General features: G+C 42.1%; 1 protein-coding gene across 3 annotated transcripts in view; it reads right to left on the reverse strand.

Annotated features, from left to right (window-relative positions):
- Positions 1 to 208: 208 nt before the first annotated feature.
- The window catches only part of SLC36A4 (solute carrier family 36 member 4), a 219076-nt gene continuing 197758 nt past the window's right edge, over positions 209 to 21526 (reverse strand). Inside the window, exons 11-12 of one of the 3 annotated variants that reach the window (XM_039520287.1) lie at positions 10887 to 11196; positions 209 to 337 (exon numbers count right to left, since the gene is read on the reverse strand). In XM_039520287.1, the coding sequence (XP_039376221.1) occupies positions 10889 to 11196 (308 nt within the window). In that variant the 3' untranslated portion in view covers positions 209 to 337; positions 10887 to 10888. Of the gene's footprint in view, positions 338 to 9529; positions 11197 to 21526 lie in introns of those variants that run through there. The other 2 variants (XM_039520289.1, XM_039520288.1) reach the window with 2 other exon arrangements.

Here is a 21526-nt window from a genome sequence, read left to right on the forward strand (position 1 = left end):
TATTTCCACTTGTCATCATGTAAGATGTGCAGCATTTAAAAAAGAAACAATATGTAAGTGTCGGTATACTTCTGATTGAAGGCAGAATGGAAGATTTTAAGGAAGTGTTAGACTGAGATTAGTTTATACTTTTTGGAAACTCTTAAATTGAATATTTCAAAATGGAACTAGGTCTAGAAAAAATGAATTTGTAGAAAGGTTGACTCACCGCTCAAGCTCCCTTGGTGGTTGGGCATGGTGTCGCAGGGTCTCCTAGGTTAGTGCCCCCTGCTGGCAGTTGCTCTGGTCCTGCGATGGTCTGCCTCTTCTTGCAACTCAGCTCTTCAGCCAGGTCATGCTTTAGTAACAAAGTCCAACAAAAAAACAATCCACTGTCCTTACAAAAGGTCTTCAGCCCTGCCTCTGGGCCTTGTGGCCCACATGCCCTTCTCTCATGGTCTCTCAGTCATTCTTGTCCCCTTCTCAGGGGCCTCACACCGCCCTCCCAGTGGCCGACTGGCGAATCTAGGCCCTCCCACTACACTGGGTTCCAGTCCAGGGCCCCTATAACCAGCGGCCAATCTCAGACTCCTCACTTCTGCCTCCTTGGACTTTCCTACTACAGCCCATCAGCAGGTATCTCCCATGGCCACTCTACATTCACCCTTCTCTCCATGCTCAGACTCCCAGAGCTCTCTCCTGAAATCTCCCAACAAAATCCCAAACTAAATGTATAAATGTAAATTCACTTTTGACTGCCTCTAGCTTGATTTGTTTTTCCTATTGGTTCCTCAATTGAATGCCTCCTGGGCTGTCCTCCTGAAAATCTAGATCCTGCCCTATTATAAGGGCTCCTCACCACTGGAGCTTGCTCTACCCAGTGGCTGCTCTGTCGATCCCATGGCCAACTCTCTCCCTCCAACTCTTCTTTCTTGACCTTCCTCCACTCTAGTCCCAGAGAGTGATTGCAAAGTTTCTCTCTGTATTCCCCATCTGCTCCAGACTTCCTCTCTTTATACTAACCATCCAACTTCTTTTTCAGTTAGGCCTCATCTATAATTGGGCCAGGTCCACCTTCCAGGTACAGCCAAGTATGTTCATTGGCCTCTCAGGCCCACATTAACCCTTTCAGAGCCAGCATGGGCTATGTACCCCATCACAGAAATCTTACAGTCTTCGGTAAAAACATGAAAAATATACTAGCAAAATACAGTTAGCGAAAATATATATTTTTAAAAATTTCATTTATTCAAAAGCTTGAGGTCCTTAATCAGTCCTTCCTAGGGGCAAAGACTTCAGGATTGGGGTCATGTTTTGTAGCTTCACAGAATGAATGGGTCTGTTGTTGGAGAGCTTTCCCTTCATTCTCTCCCCTGGTTCTTGTTCTGTTCCCAGCTCTGATGCCGCAGAACGTTTACCCCATGTCCCCCTTCCCAGCTCTGACGCCGCAGAGCTTTGCCTTGTCCCCATTCCCATTTCCCACCTTCTTCTTAGCAAGCCCAAATATACCTGCAGTGCACACGCTTAGTCGCATCCCTTACAACTTATGGTAATGTTCTGTTTTGGGGGATTGTGTGTCTGAGGTCTTTGTCCCACCACTTTTGTATCCCATGGGAGGGGTAAGGAGTGAGGTTGTGTTCTGGCCAAGGCAAAGCTTTTCTTTGGCTTTTAGAGTTTCTTATGCCTGTCCTCCCATCCCACCTTGCCCCTCCTAACTGGTTGTTTGACCTTGGCTTGAGAGAAGAGGCAGGCAGCCTTCCAGTGTATGCTCGTATATTACACTCTCACCATGCCCCTTAACACTTTAACTGCTCTGTTCCTTAGCTCTTCCCATTATATTAACAAACCCATCTGACCAGGCAGAAACAACACACACGATGTCTTTGTTCACACATATTAGTATAAGATATAAGAGTATAAAAAAAAAATCAAACCCAAAATTCTATCTCAGGCTGACAAACAGGCTTATATGCTAACATCTCTTTTCCTGTGTTTACATGAAACCCCATTGAAGTCAATGGAGTTCCTCATGCCCATGTGTGTCTACTTGTGTGAAACTCCTTGTAGGAGCAGGATCTGAAATTGCACATGTTTGAAAAGTTATTCAGCAGCATGGTTCTTTTACAAATGCTGTTTCATTCATGTGCAAACAATATTCTCAATTAGTTTTTTTCATATCTTTGAAGTTAATTTAACTTCCCTCCCACATATACTTCTACCCCTATATAATGCTGTCCTCAGCAGCCAAAAAATCTTACCACGTTATAGGTGAAACCGCGTTATATTGAATTTGCTTTGATCCGCCGGAGTGCGCAGCGCCCCCCCCGCGGAGCACTGCTTTACCACGTTATATCCAAATTTGTGTTATATCAGGTGGCGTTATATTGGGGCAGAGATGTACTATAATTCACGGATACTAGTAGTTTTCATCCTGACAAATATGACTATTTGAAAAGAGGAACCTGTACCTTTGGCTTCATTTCACGTTTTATATTTGTGGAATACCAGTTTAATTTGTCTCACAGATATCTAAACATTTTAGATGAATTTATATATGTCTAAGTAATGACCACAGTGCACATTGACATCCAAGTTCTTTGAAAAGTACTTGCTCTCTAGATATTGGAAGAGAACACGGGAGTTTCAATTACTGGATCCAAGATTCTTAAAAAAGTTTAAAAAAATGACAGGGTAAAATGTTCAAAAGGATCTAAGTGATGTAGGAACTTCAGAGCCATTTTCAAAAGTGACTTAGGCACTTAGGGCCAGAGTTTTAAAGGTATTTGAATTTCAATGAGACTAATGCCTACGTTATTTAGGAGCCCAAGTCTTATTTTCAAAAGTCATTTAGGTGTTGCAATGCTGAGTGGAGCAACACCTAAATTCTATAAAAATCTAAGCCTAAGTCACTTTTGAAAATGGCACCTTGAAAAGCACCCAAGTTTTACCCCTTGTGATTTTGGATGCCCAACTTGAGACACCTTAAAGAGGCCTGATTTTCATAGGATGGATGCTGTGAAGTTTATTCCATAATTATGCACCTAAAATTACTAGTTACTAATTAAAATCTTAGCACAGGTTTCAGATCTAGGGTCTGAAATTTAATGTTAATTTCTGCATCAACTGGCCTCCACAGCCAAGATTGTCCAAAAATCAGTGCATAAAGTTAGGCTTCTAATTCCATACACAAGTATCCTGATTTTCAGAAGTGCTGAGCTCCTAACCACTCAGTCTTCAGTGAGATCTGCTGGGTACTCTATACTTTTTCAAATTAGGTCATTAATTGAGGTGTCTACTTATGGATTTACAAGCCTAACTTTAGGTACCCAATCATAGAAAATCTTAGCTCAACAGTGGGATTTTCCAGATGTGCCTACATGACTTAGGAGCACAAGTTCCTAAGTCACTTAAAAACATGTGAAAATTCCATGCCAAGTCTCTTGCCAATCTATGCGTTACCTCATCATATAAATGTGGGTGAATTCTCCATTATTGCGTATTTATCTGAGAAGTTATGTGGTGAAAGCTAAGTACAGTGAATAAGCAAGATGTTTTGTAATCTTTATTTAGATACAGAAAATGTCAGTTACAGAACACTAGACAAAGTCACCCTCTTTCTTCCCCAATGTCTGAGGATAGAACATTTACAGACAAGAAAATGGTCCAGTTATTTGTAGTGCAGCCAATGATTAAGTTACATTAAAATGGTTAACAATACAATCCTGTTAAATATAAGTGCACATACAGTACATTAACATAATTTTCTATTCCTTATTAGCAAGAAAATTCCAATGGCAAACATTTTTCAATATAAATTAGTTGATGATAAAGTACTTCTATGCCCATCTTAAATACATATTAATGCAAACTATCTCCATTTAGTCTGGAGTTTGTCTACTTGCAACTTAACTGGTTACTCTCGTTGAAGTACTTTAAAACAGAAATAACCATCTTATTATTTAAAAAAGGAGTTTGTCGGATTTCCTATAATTTAAAATCTTTGGCAATGTTTCCTTGGAACATAAGCAGAAATGGGGTCCCCCTATCCAGGAAGGGGAAGAGCATATTTGGATACAGACTGGCTAACCTAGTGAGGAGGGCTTTAAACTAGGTTTGAATGGGGCAGGTGACCAAAGCCCACAGGTAAGTCAAGAACATGGAGACCTGGGAGGAGGTTCAGAATTTGGGGGAAGCATGGGCGGTTATAGCAGGGATAAAGGAGAGACAAGACAGAACTGGGCAGGGGGGTCAAATGAATATCTCAGATGTCTGTATACTAATGCAAGAAGTATAGGGAATGAGCAGGAAGAACTCAAAATGCTAGTAAATAAATATAACTATGACATAGTTGGCATCATGGAGACTTGGTGGGATAATACGCATGACTGGAATATTGGTACAGAGGGTACAGCTTGCTCAGGAAGGACAGGCAGGGAAAAAAAGAGGATGGAGCTAGGTTCCAAAGAGGATGGAGCTAGGCTGTTCTCAGTGGTGGCAGATGACAGAACAAGAAGCAATGGTCTCAAGTTGCAGTGGGGGAGATCTAGATTGGATATTAGGAAACACTATTTCACTAGGAGGGTGGTGAAGCACTGGAATGGGTTACCTAGGGAGGTGGTGAAATCTCCATCATTAGAGGTTTTTAAGGCCCAGCTTGACAAAGCCCTCACTGGGATGATTTAGTTGGTGTTGGTCCTGCTTTGAGCAGGGGATTGGACTAGATGACCTCCTGAGGTCCCTTCCAACCCTGATATTCTATGATTCTATGATTAAAAAAAGGAGGTGTTGCCTTATATATTAAAAATGTATACCCTTGGACTGAGGTTGAGATGGAAATAGGAGACAGGCTTGTTGAAAGTCTCTGGGTAAGGATAAATGGGGTAAAAAAACAAGGGTGATGTCATGGTAGGTGTCTACTACAGACCATCTAACCAGGAAGAAGAGGTAGATGAGGTTTTTTTTTAAATAACTAACACCATCATCCAAAGCACAGGACCAGGTGGTAATGAGGGACTTCGGCTACTCAGACATCTGTTGGGGGAAATAACAGCAGGGTACAGATTATCCAATAAGTTCTTGGAATGTATTGGAGACAATTTTTTATTTCAGAAGGTGAACAAAGCTACTAAGGGAGAGGCTGTTCTAGATTTGATTTTGACAAATAGGGAGGAACTGGTTGAGATTTTGAAAGTGGAAGGCAGCTTGGGTGAAAGTGATCATGAAATAATAAGAGTTCATGATTCTAAGGAATGGTAGGATGGTGAACAGCAAAATAAAAATAATGGATTTCAAGATGGCAGACTTTAGCAAACTCAGGGAGTTGGTAGGTAAGATCCCACGGGAAGCAAGTCTAAGGGGAAAAACAACTGAAGACAGTTGGCAGTTTTTCAAAGAGACATTATTAAGGGCACAAGAGAAAACTATCCCATGGCGGAGGAAAGTATGTCAAGAGACCACCTCAGCTTAACCAGGATATCTTCAACGATTTGAAACTCAAAAAAGAGTCCTACAAAAAGTGGAAACTAGGTCAAATCACAAAAGTTGAATATAAACAAATACCACAAGTATGGAGGGACAAAATTAGAAAGGCCAAGGCACAAAACAAGATCAAACTAGTTAGAGACATAAAAAGTAACAAGAAAACATTCTACAAATACATTAGAAGCAAGAGGAAGACAAAAGGACAGGGTAGACCCATTACTCGATGAGGGGGTGAAATAACAACAGAAAATGTGGAAATGGCAGAGGTGCTTAATGACTTTGTCATTTCAGTTTTCACCAAGAAGGTTGGTGGTGACTGGACGTCTAACATAGTGAATGCCACTGAAAACGAGGTAGGATAAGAAGAGGCTAAAATAGGGAAAGAACAAGTTAAAAATTACTTAGACAAATTAGATGTTGTCAAGTCACCAAGGCCTGATGAAATGCATCCTAGAATATTGAAGTTGCTGACTGAGGAGATATCTGAGCCATCAGCAATTATCTTTCAGAAGTCATGGAGGATGGGAGAGATTCTAGAAGACTGGAAAAGGGCAAATATAGTGTCCATCTATAAAAAGGGAAATAAGAACAACCCAGGGATTTACAGACCACTCAGCTTAATTTCTGTATCAGAAAGATAATGGAGCAAATAATTAAGCAATCAATTTGAAAACATCTAGAAGATAACAAGATGATAAGTAACAGTCACCATGGATTTGTCAAGAACAAAGCATGTCAAACCAACCTGATAGCTTTCTTTGACAATGTAACAAGCCTTGTGGATAGGCGAGAAATGGTATATCTTGACTTTAGTAAAGCTTTTGATATTGGCTCGCATGACCCCATAAACAAACTTGGGAAATGCAACCTACATGGAGCTACTACATGGTGGGTGAAAAACTGGTTGGAAAACTGTTCCCAGAGAGTAGTTATTAGTGGTTCACAATCATGCTGGAAGGAAATAACAAGTGGGGTCCCACAGGGATCAGTTCTGGGTCTGGTTCTGTTCAATATCTTCATCAATGATTTTGGTAATGGCATAGAGAGTAGACTTACCAAGTTTGCAGATGATACCAAGCTGGGAGGGGTTGCAACTGCTTTGGAGCATAGGATTAAAATTCAAAATGATCTGGACAAACTGGAGAAATGGTCAGAAGTAAACAGGATGAAATTCAATAAGAACAAATGCAAAGTACTCCATTTAGGAAGGAACAATCAGTTGCACACATACAAAATGGGAAATGACTGCCTAGGAAGGAGTACTGCGGAAAGGGATCTGGGGGTCATAGTGGACCATAAGCTAAATATGAGTCAACAGTGTAACGCTATTGCAAAAAAAGCAAAAATAATTCTGGGATGTATTAGCAGGAGTGTTGTTAGCAAGGGCTAGTCTACACTTACCAGCCGGGTCGACGCGGTGAGTTCGACTTCTCTGAGTTCGAACTATCGCGTCTAATCTGGATGCGATAGTTCGAACTCCGGAAGCGCCGCGGTCGACTCCGGTACTCCACCACTGCAAAAGGTGATGGCAGAGTCGACCTTGGAGCCGCGGACTTCGATTCCGCGGCATCTGGACGGGTGAGTAGTTCGAACTAGGGTACTTCGAATTCAGCTACGCTATTCACGTAGCTGAACTTGCGTACCCTAGTTCGACCCCCGCCCTTAGTGTAGACCTGCCCCAAGACACAAGAAGTAAATCTTCTGCTCTACTCTGCACTAATTAGGCTCAACTGGAGAACTGTGTCTAGTTCTGGGAGCCACATTTCAGGAAGGATGTGGACAAATTGGAGACAGTCCAGAGAAGAGCGACAAAAATTATTAAAGGTCTAGAAAACATGACCTATGTGGGAAGATTGAAAAAATTGGGTTTGTTTAGTTTGGAAAAGAGGAAGACTGAGAGGGGACATGATAACAGTTTTCAAGTATGTAAAAGGTTGTTAGAAGGAGGAGGGAGAAAAAATGTTTCTTAACCTCTGAGGATAGGACAAGAAGCAATGGGCTTAAATTGCAGCAAGGGCAGTTTAGGGTGGACATTAGGAAAAACTTCCTAACTGTCAGGATGGTTAAGCACTGGAATAAATTGCCTAGGGAGGTTGTGGAATCTCCATGATTGGAGATTTTTAAGAGCAGGTTAGACAAACACCTGTCAGGAATGGTCTAGATAAAACTTAGTCTTGACTTGAGTGCAGGGAACTGGACTAGATAACCTCTCGAGGTCTTTTCCAGTCTTTGATTCTATTCTATGATTTGGTCATATTTGGACTTGATGAACTCTCAGTAGTTTTATTTGTGACACTTCAGTCCTCTTCAACACAAAATATCCTGAGACCATAGACTTTTTTTTAAAATGATTGAGCAGGCCAAACAAACCTAATATGTGAGTGCTGAAGTAATAAAGATCCTACACTGTAGGTGAAAAATAAAAATGGTATAGTGAAAAGCCTTTAAATATATTAATAAACATTTTAAAATCTCTTAAGTGACACATTAATTTAAATGGGCAATACTGACCCAGAGACTAAAAATAGCTACTTCATACTCAGGGGTCTGAGTGAGAAACTGCTGAATGACACCATTAGGCATGATGGGATGTGCCATGGTCAGGCTTTGTGGCGAGATCTGTATGGGTTCACACTTGGGTCAAGATTTCCAAAGCTGGGGGGCCTAAAGCTAAGCTTCTAAGTCCTTATTTAGGCACCTAAGTGATTTGATTTTCAAAAAGTCTGACCCACATTCACTTTAGGGAGTACTCCTGGGTGCTTTTCAAAATCGGGTCACATCTTTAGGGACTTAAATAAGGATGCAGGAGCCTCTCTTTAGGCACCCACCTTTGTTAGCTTTGGCTTTGGTAAATAGCATCAGGTGCACATCAACCTGTACTGGCCAAAGATTATCACCATGTTCTGCACTGGCCAAATATTTCTGGTCCAAATCCTTCAGCATATTGCCAGAAGCACAATCTCAGAGGCCTTTGCTATCATGCAGCAGACTGAGAACAGATGATATGGAAGGATTTGGCAATTATGCATCTTCCGAACACACATGCAAATAGAAAGAGCTGCCAAAACAATAGGAGAGTGAAAAAATGTTTACCAGTCCTATTAAAAATAAATGTAGAAAATGTTCAGGATCAATTAAAATAAATTTCACAGCAAAAAATAAATAAATATAAAATTGTGTTTTGATGCTACTGTCTAGTGTACCTTTTTTGTAAACCGGTTTTGTCCCCAAACATACACTGAAAAACTTGGCTGCAATATCTCCTTTAGAAATAGCTTAAAGGCTTAAATACTTGACTCTGAAAAGCTAAAGTTACTTTCTGCCTGTCCAGTCACTGTCCTCGTATGGTCCTTGGGGGCATCTTAATATTACAGGTGCTGTGTACGTTAGTAACACAGCGTTACATCTGCATTCCTTTAAAGTGCCTGCCAAGCATTTGTTTAATTTTGTCCATGCTGAAATGAAAATGAGAGCACTGCTTAGAACAACTGTTTGAAAAACTACATGCAGTTCGCACCATATGCTACTATGCGGAATCCCTACTGGAAACACTTATAAAATGGAGATGAAAGGACTATAATGCTGATGACATATGGTAGGTGACTGGGGAAATATTCTGAAAGCAAGAAAAATATTAGCTATCGCTCTGTCTTAAATGTGCATGGACATTAGGGGAGAGGTTTTATTTCCTCAAGAAATGTTATAATTAAATATATTCTTTAGAAAAGTGTTTTTATAAGAAGAAAGTTTGATAAACTCTTTTTAAAAAAATCTAGAGTTTTTTTCAATTAAAATAACAACAATTTGGTTTCAGCATTAGAGTGAAATTCAGTAGAGGGGGGCCAGAAAACCCAACACAAGCCCTCAAAATAGAGCTTTTTATTATGAAGGATTAAGTGGTGCATTGGCCTGGAGCAAAAGGATGATTTCCCCCCCACAGTTACCAGTTTTCCCAGATACTCTTTTTATTTTCCAAAAATGGGATTGAGGAAGAACCAAAATACAGTAATGTGTATGTTAAATACTACTGAAAGCAGAACATAATGCAAAAATAATTACTCTATTGTAGCTACAATACAAATATAGACAGCCACTCTAACCTTTTAGAAATAGGTAGAAAAATACAGGATTTCATGTATTTGTACAGTTGCAGTTAAGGATAGATTCACAAAGGTGTTTTGTTTTGTTTTGTTTTTTTAAGGCCCAGGGTTTAGGACAGCAGTTACCAAAAATATATCAAAATAAACTACCTACATCATCATTTGTAAACTTGGATGCTGTCTTGTGATCTACATCTGCATCATTAAAGAGCACATTTTTTTCTAATACATGATGACATTCTGTGACACCACATACAAAGCCCAAAGGGCATAAACCACCAGGTTTTAAAAATTACTTGTTCTATGACTGGAAGCAGCATTCCCTGTCAAAACCCTGCAAGCTGTTCCACATAGTCAGGTCCCTGAGCCTGCACAAAGCCCAGTGAGGTCACCGGGCTTTTCCCAGGAGCACAGGTTTACTCATACAGAGCAGCTTGCAGGATAGGGATGGAGGATTTTCCTGAAGGAGCTTGGTATCTTTTACATACTTCAACTAAAATGCTTGTTATTGATTTGGATTGCATGAAAAAGTGACCTCATGCTTAATGGCACATAAACTGACTGACACTGGTGATCTGCAGTACATGTGCTAAGCATTAAGACTTTGACCCTGAAGGCTTTAGGTCTTCAGAACTCCATTGATGCCAGTGTGAAAAGACTGCAAGAACAGTCATAGTAATTTTTCAAAACCACGTTGATTTAAAACATACTAACACCCAGTAATCAGAGTGAAGCACTTATAGTTGTTGAAAGGAAACACTTCCAGGTAGTAAGTCTACAGGTCCCTGGAAACATTACTAACAATCCAAGCTATATATATAGTAACTATTATCCATTGGGGAGAAATTCACTCCTTCACTGAGAGCCAGCAGAAGATCTACACACGACTTAAGTCCTACCTCAGCCCCTTAAAACAGGGCTTTAATGAGATGTAAGTGGTGCATAGGCATCATGTTGGTGCTGGGATGTGTGGGGTGGATTTCACCCTTTTGAGCAGGCAATTTGATTTTCTGATTAATTATATTTGGTTGCACGTGCAATTCATATATAAATATTCTTCTCCTCCATCCCCCGACACCTAAACCAGTCCTTTCCTTCTCTACATAGAGCAGAGGAGGCTTGAGAGTCTTAACACAGAGATCTGGTCTGAAGGATTTACAAAATGGGCAAATGAGGAAGAGAAGGAAAGAGGTGTGTTATTGTTCAGAAATTAATGTTTCAGTTCATTTGAATATGGCCCATACTTCCAACTACAGGCTCTATCGTGATCTTTTTCTCCTAATCAGAACCCACACCTAGGAACAAAATGATTCTTGGTTCTCTCACCATTAATTGAAACCAGTCACCAAGTGTGTAGTGTTCAGATCTTCAAAGGAGCTCTCTGTAGTGTTAACTAAGACTGTCGCAGCAGGATAAATTATCTCTTCAACTGTCACATATGTCCCTGTTAAAAAGCCAACGACTCCAATGACAGCTATAAAGATGTCTTTAAGTATCATCCACACACTTAAGTTTTCCTTGTAAAATGTGAGGATTTCAACCAAAGGTGGCAGGATCAATGCCAAAGTGCTGCTGCTTACGGCGCCAACAAAGGAAATCACCAGGTCGAGGTGAGGGATCAAGACTGCTACAGCACCTGAAAGAGATAACAAGCACTTTTATCTTAAATTCAGCATCTTCATTAAAATAAAACCTTGAAAGATACATAAGCCAGTGAATCACAACCTAACAAATATTGAGCAATTTACCACTCATTTGTAATTCTAATCAGTGTAGAGCCCCAGACTTTACTAACAAATAAGAATAGTCTTCATATCTTTTTGTGTTGAATCATAGAATATCAGGGTTGGAAGGGACCTCAGGAGGTCATCTAGTCCAACCCCCTGCTCAAAGCAGGACCAATTCCCAACTAAATCATCCCAGCCCGGGCTTTGTCAAGCCTGACCTTAAAAACCTCTAAGGAAGGAGATTCCACCACCTCCCTAGGTAACCCATCCACTGCTTCACCACCCTCCTAGTGAAAAAGTTTTTCCTAATATCCAACCTAAACCTCCTCCACTGCAACTTGAGACCATTACTCCTTGTTCTGTCATCTGCTACCACTGAGAACAGTCTAGATCCATCCTCTTTGGAACCTCCTTTCATGTAGTTGAAAGCAGCTATCAAATCCCACCTCATTCTTCTCTTCTGCAGACTAAACAATCCCAGGTCCCTCAGTCTCTCCTCATAAGTCATGTGCTCCAGTCCCTAATCATTTTTGTTGTCCTCCGCTGGACTCTTTCCAATTTTTCCACATCCTTCTTGTAGTGTTGGTCACAAAACTGGAGACAGTACTGCAGATGAGGCCTCACCAATGTTGAATAGAGGGGAATGATCACGTCCCTCGATCTGCTGGCAATGCTCCTACTTATACAGCCCAAAATGCCGTTAGCCTTCTCGGCTTCTTGTCCACTGTAACCCCTAGGTCCTTTTCTGCTGAACTACTGAATGCACTTATTTCTGAGTTGGATAAGTTTTAGAGCTAATGTAAAGTACCCAGCTTGATTTTCAGATCCCAAAGTGAATTTGCAGGACTGGCAGTTCAAAACAAATCTTTTTGTACACGTGGAATAAACAAAGTTTGCTTTGCAAATCACTGAGACACAAGAGATCTGAAATTGCATGGTGACACTTTTACACTGATTTTTTTCAAGAGAATGACAGGTAGAGGGGAGACAGGCTTTAGAGTGGAAGGGGAGTCTGTAAGTAGCACAGGCTATGCTGGGCAAACACACACACACACAAAATCACCCTACAAACTACATCAAATTTGATGCCCTGGACAATGATATCCATATTAAAAAGTAACTTAAAAATTAACCAAAATGGACATACAACTTCCTGACCATTTGGGATCCCATGGCCACCACAGTCCCAGCTTATTTGGACACCTGTCTCTTGAAAAAAATCAATCACTAAGACTGTTCAGTTTGTAAAATACCTCTGACAGGTTACCAATTTACCAGAGAAAGAGTTCAGTCCAGACAGACGTATTTAGAAACAGGAACTATTGAGCCTTCCAGCACTGGGTGGTTGGTCTTCATCCCAATACTGGGAAATTCTACAAACGGAATTCATTGTTCCAAAAGAATCAGGGCCTCTGATGTTTTTAATCCATTTGTCTGGAAACTCTAACCAAGATGTCCTAGTCATGATTTAGAGCCATACAAGTGTGTTGTGTAATGAATGCTTTCAGTTCTGTATTATAAAATGAGTTGAGCAGAGGCTCCAATCTAATCCCCAGTGAATGGCAGGGCACATCTGACCTCCTTTCACAAATGCATCCCCTATCGGCTGGCAGAGATTAGCACAGACATTCATGTCAGCTGCTTCCCTGGAATAGCTAAATGGAAGGAAGGGAAAGGGGAAAACCAGTATGAAAACCTCCAGCATGACAGGAATAATGCACAAAATATTTTTTGCTCTTCTTTTCTATATTGCTCCACATATTTCCCAACTGCCACCACCCTCAACCCACCCATCTACACCCGGCTTCAATACAGTGCCTTTGCGTTCAAGAAAAATGTTAGTGGAGTAATGTTTATAGTATATGGCAATAAATAATGCAATGATTGGAACAAAGATACCTTTATGTAGCAAGTGAGGGCAAAACCTAACTAAGTGCATACCAATGTGATCTTTTCTCAGCCTGACAAGCATCACTTTGATTTCAAATGGAACCTTACAAGTTTTGTAGACTAATATCCCAGATGTAGGCCAGTATGTCTTGAATTCTGAGGAGAGCTGAAATTAAAAAGGCAACTTTCTAAAATAAATATAGCTCATGAATCACAATAAACTTGTGGCACTTATGAGCATCACAGCAAAAAACTCAAGAAGTTTCAGAAAAGGATTAGGCTTGTTTATGATTAAGACAGCATCTCTAGATACACTATGGCCTGGTCTACACTAGAAGTTTATGTCGAATTTAGCAGCGTTAATTCGACTTAACCGTGCACCCGTCCACACCAGGAAGCTAATTAGTTCGACCTAGAGGGCTCTTTAGTTCGAATTCTGTACTCCTCCCCGACGAGGGGAGTAGCGCTAAATTCGACATGGCTATGTTGAATTAGGCTATGTGTAGACAGAAATCGACCTTAGTAGCTCCGGGAGCTATCCCACAGTGCACCACTCTGTTGACGCTCTGGACAGCAGTCCGAGCTTGGATGTTCTGACCAGCCACACAGGAAATGCCCAGGGAAAATTTGACACGCTCCGGCGCCTTGTGGATGTTCTGCAGGACCGCAGGTAGGAGGACAGAGCCCCCCTGCACCGTATCTGCAACCGCCCTCCCCCGCCACAAAGTCCCAAACCCCCCTCACCGAAAGTAACAAGAAGGAGGGGCGACAGGGGCCATGAAAACTTTCACTGCACCCCTGCAGAGTGCACAAATACAAGAAGGCTCTCATTCCCTAAATGTTGAGAAGTCCTTCCCTTCCTGGCTCACCAAAGCCCCAATCCCAGTTTCATCCCCTAACTGTGTAGTTGATTATTAAAAGTAGTTTGCTGTTAATTACTATTTCCGTCAAGTTTTTCTACAGAAGACTGTCTGTGAAGGGGGGGGGAAGGGGGTTGTTAATTGCATAGGACAGTCACCTTTACCAGGGTACAGACACGGGGGCAGGATCAACAGCAGGTCACAGTAGTCAGTAGGCACCCTGGTCGGTCTAGGAGGTGTTTTCCATGTTCTGTGTGGGTGGGGGGTACGTGACTTTGTGGCATGGGAGGGCGGTTACAGAACTTATGCAGCGGTCCTTGTCCCAGACCACAGAGCCACGCAGCAGGGGAATCTGTAACCGTCCTCCCCCGCCACAAGGTCACGTAGCCCCCACACACAGAGTCCCAAAAAGGAGGGATGGCAGGCTCCGTTGAAACAACCAGTCTGGCACTGCAGACCGCTCTAGGAGCAGGAGCCTATCATTCCTCAAGTGTAGAAGCGGTGTTAACATCACTGAACACCCTACCCACCACAGTCTGCTTCCCTGTTTCAACCCTTTAACGCGAATTCATTAATAAAGAAAACGTTGTTAATTAACAATGTTCCATTAACTTTATTTTTAAACGTGTGTTGGAAGGGGGGAAACGTGGTGAACGGGGTATGTAACCGTAGAAGAAAGTCAACAGTAACTGAAGCAGGGGCAGGTTCAGCGTCTCTGTAAAGAAACTGAACAGTCACAGGTTACCCTGCTCCCTGAGGAACCTAGCTTTCAAAGCCTCCCGGATGCACAGCGCTTCCCGCTGGGCTCTTCTAATTGCACGGCTGTCTGGCTGAGCGTAATCAGCAGCCAGGCGATTTGCCTCAACCTCCCATCCCGCCATAAAAGTTTCCCCCTTGCTCTCACAGAGATTGTGGAGCACACAGCAAGCTGCAATAACAATGGGGATATTGGTTTTGCTGAGATCCGAGTGAGTCAGTAAGCTCCTCCATCTCCCCTTAAGACGTCTGAAAGCACGTTGAATGATGACAGTTACCCAAGACCACCCTCGACACATTTTCCCCCCCAGCAGGCATTGTGGGGAAATCCCAGAATTCAAATGGGCAGTGGGGACTGCGGGAACTGTGGGATAGCTTCCCACAGTGCACCGCTTCCAATGTCGACGCTTGCCCCGTTAGTGTGGACTCACAAAGTCGAATTAGTGTCCTTAGTGTGGACACACAAATTCGACTTTGTAAGGTCAATTCCAGAAATTCGAATTAAGTTAAATCGAACTAATCTGGTAGTGTAGACATACCCTATGTAATAAAGACTGGATTTATGACCCTTCAGAGTATTACAGGGATCTCCTATTATCCTACTCTATTACCAGAAGTTAGCTGCAGAGTAAATGATACAGATGTCTTGTGGCAGCTGTGGTTTGTGAATTCCACAAAGCTATAAAAGAGAATGCAATGACACACTGTCCAAAGGGAAGTAGGGAGAAAGACAGTGGTCCTAGAGAAAACCTTAGGTACACCCAGATACAGGGAGGAAGCTTAGACTCTGTTTTATGTTGTTATGTTATTCAGTTCACAATAAAGTCAAACATTCAAAAGTGAGTGTTTGCCCTTCTATAGTGTGGAGCAGATTTGGGGTGTCACCTTCTTACACACTTCATAGATTAAAGTTTAAAAGACTACCAATTGTCAGGCTTCTTGGCATGAAGTCATTTCTCCTATTTAGGACTGGATGGCTTTAGTAGTATGGGGTTAGGGGATCCAGTAAGCCTCAATTTCAGATGTCTGGAAGAGCCAAAATACATTAAGTGATGAGTCCGTGAGAACAGTAGAGCATGTAAGTGCAGGTGGCTTGCATACTGAAAACCACCCTGAGGTGAGTAGTTGTGCAGCATATCCTATTATTTGCAATGGCTGAGAACACTTAAGTTTAGTTCAGTCCTAATTTAACTCTCTATTCGTTGTGCAGACAAAACTCCCACTGAAAACAATAAAGTAGGCACCTTTGGAGCACAAACAATGCAGAATTGGACCCTCAAGCCTGGACAATTGGCAAGCATACTTAATACTTGTACAATATTACATAACATTAAAGTTACCGAAAACTAAAGTTGAAATGTTTGTGCCGTGTGGTAAAACTCATAGTTAATGAATTTGTTGAAGACTGAAGCAATGGAAAAAGCTGCACATTTATTATCTTGCTAGTTAAATGGATGCAGAGGGTGTACTCATTAAATTTAGATTGTTTAACTTCTGTAACAGACGTCGTCCAGTTCAACATAAGTGCTGACAATTAAACAGGATTATTCATTAGTTATATTAAATTGGAATGTTTGAAAATGTTCTTGATTAAAAAAATAGTGAAAGATTGAGAGTTTTTTAAAGATAGAAACACATGAAATTAAAATATATATTGTAATGGTTTATTTAGACTGGAGAAAGGCAGAAAAGGGGGTACTTTGGATTAGATTACACTAAATCAAAACTCAGTCCGGATTGTTTGGATCCTGGTCCTATTTTATATCAATCTCAAAATTCCTGTGTTGGGAGTCCAACAACTCCACTGACAACTATAAAATGTCTAAGAAGAGTCACATCTACAGAGAAAAGCCTACAGACTATCAATAATAATTTCTAATGCCTCTAGGATATTGAAAATCAAACAGTAAAGACTCAAGAAGAGATTCGGAACCTTGATGAGGCATCATGTAAGGTACACAAAGTGTTCTGTTTGGGGAGTTCTAGGAACCTTAATATGTGCTATACAGAAAGTCGGAAATCCTGCAATAGTCACAGGAAAAGGTCTTTTGGGTTTGACCAGCAGTGAAATCAGCTTCAGCCCCCCAGGAAATGAGAATGAGCAGTTTGAACAGAAGTATCTCATAAAAATGACTGGGGCAGTCTGTCCCAACACTGCAGTAACATTCTTCTGGGATGTGGTATTTTGGAATATTACACTTTATATAAAGGGAGAGATCTCTCCAGTGGAAAATTTTCCTTAACTTCATTCTGTTTCATTCCTGGTTACATTGCCTCTATCTTAACCAATTTCTCTCCCTCCTACGGGCCAGCCAATTTAAAAGCCTGCCTTACTTGCTGAGGGATTTCCTGCTCCATATGGTGAATTTCACTGAATTCAGCAGGAAAAAAAATATTCTCTCTTTTCCTCCAGGACAGGCAGACCTATCTGGCTGATAAAATACACGGCGGTAAATAGACTCATCAGATATGTGTAGTATAAAAACCTCTTCCTAATATACTGTGAAAATCACCTAAGGGGGAAATTTACCTGCCCCTGGAAGGCCCTGAGGTACAGGGGTACAGATTGAGTGGCTCCGTATCCTACATAAAGCAGAGAGGCAGTTTCCTTGGTGGTCTCTAGGAAAGAGAGGCATAACTGCTGACAGGGACTATCCCTATGAGCATGCCTATCCATAGGGTCCTAAGGGTTAAGAAAGAATCCAGCTGCACACCCCAGAGCAGATAAGAAGAATGGACAGGGACTGAGTTGTAGGGGTAACAAGCAAACATCGCATAACAATTGGTTATTCACCCATGAAAGCTCATGCTCCAATACGTCTGTTAATCTATAAGGTGCCACAGGACTCTTTGCTGCTATCACATAACAGTGGCACACAGCATACTCAAGGCCTATATTAGAAGCGTCTGTCACCACTGTTATTACAGACATGTACCTGAAACCATATATTCTGCTAAAGATTTCGAATGAGAGGAAATGTAAACAGGATGGTAAACAAACAACATATAATTATGTTAATGAGATCAGTTAATGAGTACATAGCAATGTAATGTACCTAGAAAAACAATGATGCACGTGTTTTTAAAAAATTGAGAGGAAAGAGAGTCCTGTGGTTAAGGCCCTAGACTGGGACTTGGGAGATGTGGGTTCAATTCTTCCCTCCACCAAAGACCTTAGATAAGCCACTTAGTCTCTCTAAACGTCAGTTCCCCATCTGAAATGTGAATAGTATTTCCTTTCTCCTGCTCTTTGTTTGTCTAGTTACAGCATAAGCTCTTGTTGCTTACTCTGTTCTGGGAACTTACAAACCCAATGAGCCCTGACCTTAGTTGGGGCTTCCAAGTGGTACTGTAATACAAATAATTAAAAAAAAAAAAAAGAACAATTTGATTTCTACCTCTTCATAATGATTTGACATTTAATATCTTAGCATCAGATAATAGAGCAGAAACCATAAGGAGCATTTCAGGCATATAGATTTGTAGATCCCAAGGTCAGGAGGGAACCATTGTAATCATCTAGTCTGGCCTCCTGCGTAACACAGGCCTTGGAACTTCCCCAAAATAATTCCTTGAGCATATCTTGTAGAAATACATCAAATCTTGATTTAAAAATTGTCAGTGGTGGAGAATCCACAACAACCCTCGATAAATTGTTCCAATGGTTCTCACTGTTTAAAATGTAGGTCTTATTTCTAGTCTCAATCTGTCCAGTGTCCGCGTCTGGCCATTGGATAGTGTTACATCTTTCTCTTCTAGATTTAAGAGCCCATTATTAAATATTTGTTCCCTGTGTAGAAACTTATAGACTAACCACCACCCCTTAACCTTCCCTTTGTTAAGCTAAATAGATTGAGCTACCTGAGTCATGAAACATCCCTGCTGGGATTTTTTGTCCATGGCTTGAATGTGATCGGCACAATACTGATAACATTTAGAAAACTGCTGAAAATATTTGCCTATTTGTTGCAGCTGATTATGAAACTTGCCAAAAGTCATCATCAACTACAGAAAAATTTCTGTCGGTTTTCTGTATGTGCCTAGGCAAGCAGACTATATCTAAGGTTAACATTTGTACTGCCTGCATGAGTCTTTTCTGCTGTGTTTGAGAATGGCCTCTGAACATGAATGCTCTAGGTCTGACAGCCATCCAAATACAGGCCGTGAAATGGAGTCTGGGTTGGGATGTCTAATCTTGCCATTCTCCTGAGTTAGCAAATTTGGTAAGGATTGGATGCTGATGGAAGGACAGGTTGATATTCACAGGAGGTCCAGAAGCTAGAATTGCCTGGGCCAGTTGGGTGCAGTGAGACTGACTCGTGCTTTGTCGTGATGAATCTTTTGTAGAACCTGTGGTAACAGCGGAATGGGAGGAAGAGTGTCCAAGAGATTATGCTATGTGTCAGGAACTTGTTCAAGTGGGATCTGAAATTCATTTGCCATCCTCTGCAGAATTTCTTGGTATTGCCGGTGGTCATGAGGAAAGGATGTTGAAGATGGGCCAATTGTCTCACTGGGAAAGGAAGAGGATATGTCTATCAGTACTGACAGTACCAATGAGTCTGTCTCTGTGTCCTTCTCCCTTATATACTCTGGCAGAAATGCTTGCTGTTGATGTTGCCTAGGGGAAGAGTGCCAGTGAGACTGTCACATGGATCCAGGGTGCTGTGCATGGGGGATCCACATGACGGTTCAAAGGCAGGTTGTGGGGGACCACAAACCATTGGGTAACAGCAGCCCTGGGAGGATAGTCTTGTCCGGTCAGAGGACAGATTCCAGATAGTTTAGAAGCCGTGCCTGGGCTAACCTCCCTTTGTGGAGGTGACTATTCAGCCTGTACATCAGATTCAGCTAACAAAAAAGGTCAGATCCGGTTCTATTTGGTGCTGATGGATGGAGACTCTGGCTCATGGATGGAGAAAGGGAGTAGCTCTCTCTCATCAAGGTGGACTCCTCTTCTGACTTCCTGTCAGAAGAACTAGATCCAGAAGCAGAGGAGATGGAGGGTCTCTTGGCTTTCTCCATGAGGTACTTCTCAATCAAAGCTTCTATACCACTCAGGTCCAGGGAAGGGAAGGAGCCACAGATACTGCATTTGGCAGTGATGTGAACCTCTCCAAGGGAGTAGAGACTGTGCTGGTCAACACTGCTGACCAAGATGAGGCAAGGACAGGAGACACAGTTCTTAAATCCTGGAACTTTGGGCATAGTTCTTTTCCTGAGGGGGTAAACAAAGAGGGTGCCTGGGGTGGAGAATACTAATCTACATTACTAAATCCAACAAGAACTACATACAATTATATTTACAGATAAAAAGATGGTGCAAAGTTAACTTTGGACACAGGATTCTGACTCAGGTCACATGGCAGCAAGAAGGAGCTGGAGAGGTGGTCAGTCTGACCTCCTGTTGTACCAGTTGTCCCAAACTTTTTCTGTTGTGCCCCTGTTATCTGTAATGGAACCTGTCTGCACCGCTCCCCCAGGGCTGCGGCTGGGGTCTGGCAGTCAGGGGCCAGGAGCTGGCGGTCAGTGACCAGGGGCTGGCAGTCAGGGGCCAGGGGATGGAGCAGGGCTGAGAGGCATTTCCTCCTCGCCCCCTGTGGGGGCTGGCTGGAGCTCTGCCATGCCCCCAAACATTCTTCCCTGCTCCCTCAGGGGCGTGCCCCACATTTTGGGGACCACTGTCTTATACCGTTGGTGCTGAGCACATGGCGTTTATGTTGGTTCACGCCTATGCCCTCACACTAGCAAGATTTTCTGGTCTCAAGCACATGGTGTGCATGCATCCCCCTGTATGAAATACACATAGGGACCAGTGCTTGAAGAACTGAAAGTTTCTTCTTTTAGCAGAGGCTAAAGAATAATGTTGGATTACAGAGAAGTCCATGAGGAACTGCCCTCTTTCAAAATGGCTGCCATCTCCCATTGTTCTCAATGTGGATGAGGCCACAGCCTGCTCTTAGGAAAGATGTCCATTTTCTCCATGTCTGTTTCTCAGAGTGCTCCTCTCTATCTGCACCTTGACAACATAGGTTGTCATCATCTTTTGTATTGGAAGGTTGGCTTCATTCTCATTGGGAACAATGGAAGGCGGATGCCATTCTGAAAGAGGGCAATTCTTTGAGAACTTCTCAGCCATAAACTTTCATTTATGAAGGATAAATGGTGAAAATGATCATTAATCCTAAACACTTCTTTTCACAGACTACCTGTTGCATCAGATCTAGTCAGAAAGGGCAGAAGAGGGGGAAGTGTGTGCTTGCAGGGTTGTGTCGGGTGCAAGAATGAGGGAAAATAAAGGTAAGTGTGAACAGAGGATTGTGGAGGGCAGGAAGGGCAACTGGGGTGGGTATGTGCAGGGGAACATAGGAACGTGCAACAGAGAGGGGAATTAGGAAGGCAGGAGGAAGAGTGCATTATTGCACTGGACACCTACACTCCAGCTACATTGTGCTGTTCTGGTGAATGGTAAAACTCCCATTTGCCTCCAGTGGAATTTGGGTTAAACCAGGTGCTGTACACTTCTAAATGCCAGCCTCAACATCCTTCTGCTTGGTGACAGAACATGCATGACGTGGTGGGTTCGGTCTAGCATGGGGGTTCTCACCCTTTTTCCTTTCTGAGCCCCCCGCCCTCCTATAAAAACTCCACGGCCCACCTGTGCCACAACAACTGGTTTTCTGCCTAACACGCCCCATGCCACAGGGGACATCGTGAAGCTAAGTTGCTCAGT

This window comes from Mauremys reevesii, linkage group 1 (genome assembly GCF_016161935.1).
Source record: "Mauremys reevesii isolate NIE-2019 linkage group 1, ASM1616193v1, whole genome shotgun sequence".
Taxonomy (NCBI): domain Eukaryota; kingdom Metazoa; phylum Chordata; order Testudines; family Geoemydidae; genus Mauremys; species Mauremys reevesii.